The following is an 8849-nucleotide window of genomic DNA, read 5'->3' as shown; positions in this document are numbered from 1 at the left end:
CCATTTCTTTTAACCTTTATTTAACCAGGAGGAATACACAAGCTGGCCCTGGCCAAGAGAGCAATACCAAATACAGTTGGAAGCTATCCCCATGCAGCGGCTGGATCAGGGCTAGGGCCTTGGAGTCCACTTGGAAAGTGTGAGAGGCAGATGTCACGGACCACCGCCGCTGAACTAGATAATGAACTACTCGTTATTACGCCTCCATATTGGATGTTTATTCCTGCGTAGAGCAGAGAGGCTGACCCGTTCCGGCCCGAGGCTGAGCTCGCCCATCTGTCTGGGTTTCAGGAGCAAATAATTAGCTAAGCTAGCAGAGCTGATCGTCACATTCTCCTTTTCTAGGCCTGCAAGACTAGGATGTTATTTCTGTAATCTGAGGATTGCAACTTGCAAGTAATTAGTTTTGCTAGAAAATGAGTCCATGCTTGTCAGTCCTGAACATGGACTAAGTTTGTTAGTCGGAGACAAGTCACGATTACGCGCTAGTAATAGGTAATGTAATAGGTAATGATTCAAATTGTGAACATGACATCCAATGCATGCTGCTGCTGTGTGTACAGTGCTTTTCAAGCTGTTAGTGTAATGTGATAATACTGGAGGGTGCAATGCCATCCTGCCTTCCATGCTTTGCGATGCATCATATAGACAGAGATGCAAGCCTAGCGTTTTCTTCCGAGCTGAGAATTGCAGGAATAAGCTGCATTCTCTCTTGACTAACGACCACATCAAAGTATTAGATGTCACAAATTACTTTGGTGGCTGAAAATAACAGAGAAAAAAAAAACTTGAGAAAAAAGAAATTTGATACAAAGACCGTACTAAGGTCATCGACACAAACATAGACGTGTGTGTGTGTGTGTGTTACCTGTGGGCTGGGTTAGTGTGTGTGTGTTACCTGTGGGCTGGGTTAGTGTGTGTGTGTTACCTGTGGACTGGGTTAGTGTGTGTGTGTGTGTGTTACCTGTGGGTTGGGTTAGTGTGTGTGTGTTACCTGTGGGCTGAGTTAGTGTGTGTGTGTGTGTGTGTGTGTGTGTGTGTTACCTGTGGGCTGGGTTAGTGTGTGTGTGTGTGTGTGTGTGTGTGTTACCTGTGGGCTGGGTTAGTGTGTGTGTGTGTGTGTTACCTGTGGGCTGGGTTAGTGTGTGTGTGTGTTACCTGTGGGCTGAGTTAGTGTGTGTGTATGTGTTACCTGTGGGCTGGGTTAGTGTGTGTGTGTGTGTGTGTGTGTTACCTGTGGGCTGGGTTAGTGTGTGTGTTTGTGTTACCTGTGGGCTGGGTTAGTGTGTGTGTGTGTTACCTGTGGGCTGGGTTAGTGTGTGTGTGTGTGTGTGTGTGTTACCTGTGGGCTGGGTTAGTGTGTGTGTTTGTGTGTTACCTGTGGGCTGGGTTAGTGGAGCAGGTTTGGTGAAAGGCAGGGAGGGGCAGGAGCTGGGGCCGGTGAGAGGAGACAGCCCCTCTATGCAGCTGTAGGGGCGGACCGAGAGAGAGGACACACCCCTCCATCGCTTGGCTGGGGACAGCAGGACAGGGAGGAAGGGACAGGGAGGAGGGGACAGGGAGGAAGGGACAGGGAGGAGGGGACAGGGAGGAAGGGACAGGGAGGAGGGGACAGGGAGGAAGGGACAGGGAGGAAGGGACAGGGAGGAGGGGACAGGGAGGAAGGGACAGGGAGGAGGGGACAGGGAGGAGGGGACAGGGAGGAAGGGACAGGGAGGAAGGGACAGGGAGGAGGGGACAGGTCAGGCAGTGTTAGAGATGTTCTCTGTCTGGGTTCATCTGATTCTCTCTCTCTCTCTCACACACACACACGCACACTGTACACATACACGCACGGAAACACAGATTTTCTTTAGCGTCTTTCAGCCACATGTCAAGCTGTCATGCTTCACTCCCAAACTCCGGTTCTCTCCAAAACACCGATATGAATATTCCAGATTGAGAGCGGTCCGTCGGGGGCCGAGGTTCACTGCTGCAGCCTGTTTGGTTACAGCTGTTTGGGAGGGTCTGCCGGGAAAAGCAGGGGTTAGGTGTGTACTGTAGTGATCGGCTACGCCCCCCTCCGAGAAGCTGACAGCTGCCCCCTACTCTGTCATGGTGTCCCCCGGAACCTTCCGCAGGTTTGAATGCCCTGTGATGGCTGGACCTGGGCCGCTATGCGCTCAAATGTGAGGAAATTGAGCGTGTTCTCAGTGACTGATACAGGCACAAGGCACACAAGACGAGATCAGTGCACTTGGCATTCTTGACACAATGAATGTTGCCACTGCTGGATAGAACCAGCATTCACAGCTCGGTACACAAACAAGCGTTTATTGAGGCAGGGGAACAAGGCTGTATTCATGACCTGGGTAGGACAGCCAACCTCCACTGAATCCCGCCTTTGAAAGTAGAGAGGGGACCCTAAACCTCTCTCTCTCTCTCTCTCTCACACACACGCACGCACGCGCGCGCACACACACACACACACACACACACACACACACACACACACACACAAACACATCAGTTTGGAGATGGAGACACACTTCATCCATTATTCATATGCAGAGAGGACAGAATGGGCCCACACAGAATAACTGATACTGAAATAATTGATCTGACTGAATGACGTTTGACCTGTGCACACACACACACTCACATACATGTGCATGTACACACATACACACGCACGCACTCTCTCTCTTAGCGTGTTGGAGCACTCTGTTTCAGAAAGGGGTTAATGTAAGCATGGTTTCTATGGCAACCATCTTCACTGCCATGGTTGCAAAACTCAAGCAGAAGGCCTGAAGCTGAAGCCTCGTGAGACCTTCCTGATCTCGCGAGATCAGTTTCACTCTGGCGCGCATCAGGCTACTGAATCTGAGCTCTGAGTGAAAGATCAAAATGTTAACATTGAAACCACTGAAGATCACAATGATAACATTTAAACCACTGTATATCACAACGATTACATTTAAACCGCTGAATATCACAACGATTACATTTAAACCGCTGAAGCAAAATTCTTCTTGGTGGTATTTTGCAGTGAAAATTGTCCTTCACATGTAGTTACTTCAGGATGGGGAAGTGGGTGGGTTTTAAACCCTCCAGCGAGAGCCTGTATTGATCCAACCCAGTGTTCCAGGGATGATAAAAAAGAGGAGATATTTCTAGCGGAGGAGTGGAGGACAGCTTTCTTTGTGATCCTCTCTATACTCTTCCTTTTACCCCAGAGGGAAGCCATCTTAGCCAGCTCAGTGTGGGTTCTGTCTGGGTATAATTACTCCGTCGGCTCTCAGAGGGAAACATGCTTGAGGAAATTGCTCTTAATTGTAACCTTGTAAAAACCACAAAAAAAAACTGAAATAACTGCATGTCAAGGGTGGTTCATCTCTATCACAGAGAGGCAGATTATTTCGCAGTGTGCTTGAGAGAGTCAGATTTAACAGTAAAAAAATAATACCAGATGTGTATTTGTTTATTGGGTGTGATTTTTTTTGGGCATGCTTGACCTGTGGATACTGAATGACCCTCTCTCATTCTCAGTGAATGACATGGGAATGGAAGACTAGAGAAGATTAGGTCATCTCAAACCTGTGACCATTTACTAACCTTAACCATAACTATAACCAGTGGTTCCATCAACAGAGATGCAGTTCATTTGTTGACACTTCGAGCGTTTACAGATCCTTCAAAATAAAATATCTATCAAATGTACCTTGGTCCACCTGTCTTCTCGGTAGGATAAAGCTAGGTTATTCTCAGGAGCCCCTAAATATTTTTGCCAGAAAGCACAAGATTATTGTATTGTGGAGTCCAGAAGGTCGTACCTTGGTCCAGCCTGGTGCAGATGGTCCTCTTGGCCAGCTCCACCTCGGGCCCAGGGTAATCCAGGACCAGGCGGCACCACTGCAGAGGACCGAGGGCCAGCTGTCCCCACAGAAGGGCCTTGGGTGACACATAGAGCCTAGAACACAGGACAGGGCAGGGTAACCGGCCCTGTTGGTGCTTCCGTGCACAAAGATGAACATACCTGTACTCTGAAAGCTTTCTCAACGATAATAACCGCCAGATGTTTTCAGTCTAGTCGTCTAGGCTAACACAAGGGTAATGCACACTTTACACATGAACAAACCAACAAACAAACACAAAACAACCTACGGTACAGGCTGGAACACACGACAGGAGAGGCCTGCTACACAACACATTGATCGCTCTGTAAAGGTTGGCATAGCAATTAACATGTTTCAGGGTCTACCTTAAAGCTTCTGGATATCTCAAACTCTTAGTATTTGTCACTTAGGTGTTTTAGGGCTGAAAAACAGTGTGATGAATCAATGACAAAGCTGAAAGCATTCTGCAGGGAGATACCGGTATCTCTAATTCAATGTGGTGATATGCTGTACTACATTTAGCTCTGTATTTGAGTGGGAGGCTGGGAGAATACTATTGTATCATCCCCTCTAAGCCCTTACCAGCTCAGTGGCCTTGTGGATTGAGTGTCCGCCCTGAGATTGGAAGGTTGTGAGTTCGATCCCCGACCGAGTCATACCAAAGACTGTTCAAAATGGTACCCGATATTGCCCTGCTTGGCACTCAGCATCAAGGGTTGGATTGTGGGTAAGTACCTGCGACATACTAGCGTCATGTCCAGGGGGGGTACTTATACAGAAACTGGAGATAGGCTCCTGCCCCTATGGGCCACTAGGCTCGGAAACCATCTCTAAGCCCTTGGCTGTGAGAGATTTGAGCAAACGTCTGCCTGGTGTAATCTACTCCTCATATATGGATATATGGGCCGCAGCCAGACACAAATGAGAGCATTGAACAAGGCGCCTGTGAGCTGCTGCATCGAGTAAACGTTGCAGACAAGATAAACGAGCCCATCTCCTCTGGAAATTACAGCCCTACTTTACAGGCCCCATTAGAAATGCTTGTTAACAGCCACACACACCACTCCATAGGCCAGCCATGGAGAGAAAACTCATTAGGACAGTCTCAGAATTGGAATGCTGGCATGAGTGGTTGTTAAACACACACCAGGAAACAAACTAGTAACGTAATAGTCATTGTTAATAAAGAGCCAATTAGGTTCAAACTCCTGAATCCTGCCTACCCCAAGTCTATGTCAATTCCATTATGCAACTATCCGACTACAGTACAATTGTGAAGTATGAATGAAGGACTAGTCAAGGTTTTTGATCACTTAGATCTACTTGTTGACAAGTCCCAGGCCAAAAGGAGAGTGAAGACAGCACTGTGGCTTCTACAGGACGACAGGATAGCTCGTACACTTACTGTACACAACTAGGTCATTTAGAAAGAAATCACACCGATTCAACCTGTCAAATGAGGGGGAAGAAGTAACAATACAGCCAGAGGCGAATGTGGGATAGCCCACAATAAACGCTACATGAAAGTGTGCTGGATTTTCCACATCAGTGGATGCATAAAGGTTGAAATGGGTCCAGCAGTCAGCAAGCATGCCTATCGCATGTGAGCAGCTCCAGTCACAGATACCAGGCTCGAGTATAGCTCTGCCTGGAGCTACAAGCACACACAAAGCCTGGGTATCACTCTGTGGGGGATAGTATGGGCTATAGGGACACGGGAGCCATTGTTTTGTATCTATTTCTGCTCTTTGGGAACTGCCTACTAATACATGCAGTATTTAAGCATTGTGCTTTATAGTTTTTCAGTAGCTACTTGATAGGTGTAGTGGAATGTTAATTGGTGTGACCACCACTACCACCACAGTAGGCTACAAGATCTACTCTAGTTATCAAGCTTTTGGTGAAAAAGTGATGGAGGATGAATGAGCTCAGTCACATTTAAAGGAAAAAATATAGAAATGTTTGTGCCCTTGACTCAAGGCTTAACCCTCATCCTACCAACATATACAGTACATAGACTACGGACTGCAAGAATACACTACTGGAAGAAACACCCATCATAGCAAAATTGTAACTTTTTCTTCCCAAAACGTTACTACTTATGTTATTAATGTAATCTGAGATAAAAACCCAAACATACACTTTTCTTTAAATCTATAGAAACTGCACTGGTCTCTGAAACCGACAAACTGCTCATTTCACACAAATGTCTGTGCCCTAACCCCCCTGATAGTGTGTGTGTGTGTGTGTGATACTTTAAATTGGGATCCATGTCAAACAATTACTCTATTTTTACCCCACCTATTAAAACTGCATACTGTATGTGCTTTGACTGGGATCAAAATTACCCCACATTTAAAAAAAGCACGATATGAAGTCATTCGGGAACAAACTGATTGACAAAGTCTTGAAAATTGGAATGATAGAACAAAACACCTGTGAGATATGACAAAAGTAGCCTATACCTCTGGGGTCTGTGACGACCCCAAGTCAGCTACAATGAGTGGGCCAGACGCGAGCATTTGATTTTTTTGGTCAGTGTGCGGGCTTTCTCTTATGATCTCGGCATACGCTATTTTTAAATTGGGCTACATTCAACCTAGCCTACATAGACAACCAGAAATGAAAAAAATCCTGCGCCTAACAATTATGTTGATTGACAATGAACTGCCACCATCTTAGGCTGTAGCCTTGACTATAAATACAGTATACAAATATAATGAGCAGTAATTGGGTCAATAAAAACGACACAGCAGCAGTACCAGCTATCAGACTCTACGACCGGGAGGATGGTATCGAGGTCCAGCACATCCACCTCGTCCAGAACCGTGGGTCCAGCGGGTCTTCCATCAATGTCCTCGACACCAGCATCACTGGCGGAGTTGGGATGGAAATACGCGAACGGTTCCTCTGTCGTGCCGTACGGTGCAAGGACACATGGGTGTGATGGTGTCGTTAGACTTGAAACACAATAATTCCCCGTGAAATTGGAACTAGATACTGAAAAGGATGTACTCCCCCCGTGTAGATAAGGCAACGAGGTCTGCAGATGGGGGCCGTTATTGCAATTGTTTACAACGTTCGCTCTTGTCCGCAACTGCTCGTTCTGCCTCTCCAATTTTCGTACGAGTTCCTGAAGCTTTTTCACCTCGAGTTCCGCGTCTGCAATCTTATTGTTGCCATTAACGTCTGCCATCATTTGGGGGTTCAAGACTTCCGCTTCCATTTGTTAAAGCATGCATGTGTAGAGACACATAAAACGCCTGGAGGGTCCCGTACAGCCTATTCTTATGTTGCTCACTGATTTCAGCACTAGGCTACTACGCTGGATCAGCCCACTCCAGCGCAGCGCTCAGCGGCCAGCCTACCAGAGATGCGCTCAGCTCTGCGCAGACACACATGGGATGACAAGGCAAACCAGCAGACAGCGTTGGACAGCGACACCCCCCCTCCCCCCAGTCTCCTCCTCCTCCTCCTCCTCCTCCTCCTTCTCCACGGTGTTTGTTATAGTGGACCTCTCACATCGTCATCACAGCAGTTGTGCACAATGGGCTAGATAGGAGAACAAAGGTAAAGCAGCTGCAATATGACCCGTTTTTTATTGAGAAAAATATGATATGATACATAACGGTGATCAGCGTGTATTGCACTCACAATGAGCCCCCGGCCCCTATTTTGTTGCATTTGATCACACAAACAAAAATGCATTGACTACAGGCAATAAAGAAGTTATTAATTCTAAAACAGAAAGCATTTTGTTAAAAAAGGTGCACACAGAGTAGGCTATACGTTAAGATATATACTTTTTATATTTAATTAATTTAAAGCTTAAAATATTTGTTTTGTGAAATATGAGCATCCCCTCCCCAAAAGTATTCCCTAACACCTCTCAGTTATTGTTCAGCTTTCCTATCAACTTATGTTTAATATGAGCAGTGCCCATGTCAGCCTCGTGTTAGTATGTTCTGATTTTCCTCCATTCTTCCTTTCCAATAGACGCTCGTGCAAGGTATGAGGCCGTTGGATCAGCGACGCCATTTCTCTGTAGAAATGAAATATTACATTCACTGCTTGGACCTTACAGCGAGTTGTATAACTCCCCAAGGACCAGGTGGCTAATAATCAAGCTATAATTTTGTACCATATCGTTTTTGACCAGTTACAATAGACATACATAAAATCAAGCCAAGCCAACTTTCAGTTATAGTAGTATACAACACAGTAGTATGGCTATAGGCTTCAGGCTATAGTAGTAGTATACAACACAGTAGTATGGCTATAGGCTACAGGCTATAGTAGGCTATGGTGTTGAGTGTTTACCTCTGGTGACGTCGAAACAACTCTCGCAGTGGACAGAGCGTCGGTAGATCCATAGGCTGTCTCCTGCCTTCAGATTGCCCAGGGTGCTGCTACAAACCACACACTAGCACACACACACACACACACACACACACACACACACACACACACACACACACACACACACACACACACACACACACACACATCACTTTAATACTCAGGTAGAAAACATAGACTGTATTTAGGCCTACATCATGAGAGCATTTTTGAACCTAATGTATTTGATCTACTGTGATGTATGCACCTTGAAGCAGTTGGTAGCCTACTATTACTAAGGTATATTGTCATAAACCAGGTGGATCTAGTACTGAGGTGTACAGTATGTACCTTGAAGCAGGTGGATCTAGTACTGAGGCGTATGTACCTTGAAGCAGGTGGATCTAGTACTGAGGTGTATGTACCTTGAAACAGGTGGATCTAGTACTGAGGCGTATGTACCTTGAAGCAGGTGGATCTAGTACTGAGGTGTATGTACCTTGAAGCAGGTGGATCTAGTACTGAGGCGGATGTACCTTGAAGCAGGTGGATCTATTACTGAGGCGTATGTACCTTGAAGCAGGTGGATCTAGTACTGAGGCGGATGTACCTTGAAGCAGGTGGATCTAGTACTGA

The 8849-nt window shown here is 46.2% G+C and overlaps 1 protein-coding gene across 1 annotated transcript in view; it reads right to left on the bottom strand.

Moving 5' to 3' along the window:
• Positions 1-7101, bottom strand: part of slain1a (SLAIN motif family, member 1a) — a gene marked incomplete at both ends in the record, with an annotated part of 10840 nt that extends 3739 nt beyond the window's left edge. The window contains 4 exons of the mRNA XM_084461424.1: positions 75-129; positions 1379-1513; positions 3813-3949; positions 6638-7101. Of these exons, the coding sequence (XP_084317550.1) occupies positions 75-129; positions 1379-1513; positions 3813-3949; positions 6638-7101 (791 nt within the window). The remainder of the gene's footprint in view (positions 1-74; positions 130-1378; positions 1514-3812; positions 3950-6637) is intronic.
• Between the last annotated feature and the right edge of the window lie 1748 nt (positions 7102-8849).

This window comes from Borostomias antarcticus (genome assembly GCF_949987555.1).
Source record: "Borostomias antarcticus genome assembly, chromosome: 2".
NCBI lineage: Eukaryota > Metazoa > Chordata > Actinopteri > Stomiiformes > Stomiidae > Borostomias > Borostomias antarcticus.
The sequence above is the reverse complement of the archived record's forward strand: the minus strand, read 5'-3'. Positions and strand labels throughout refer to the sequence as shown.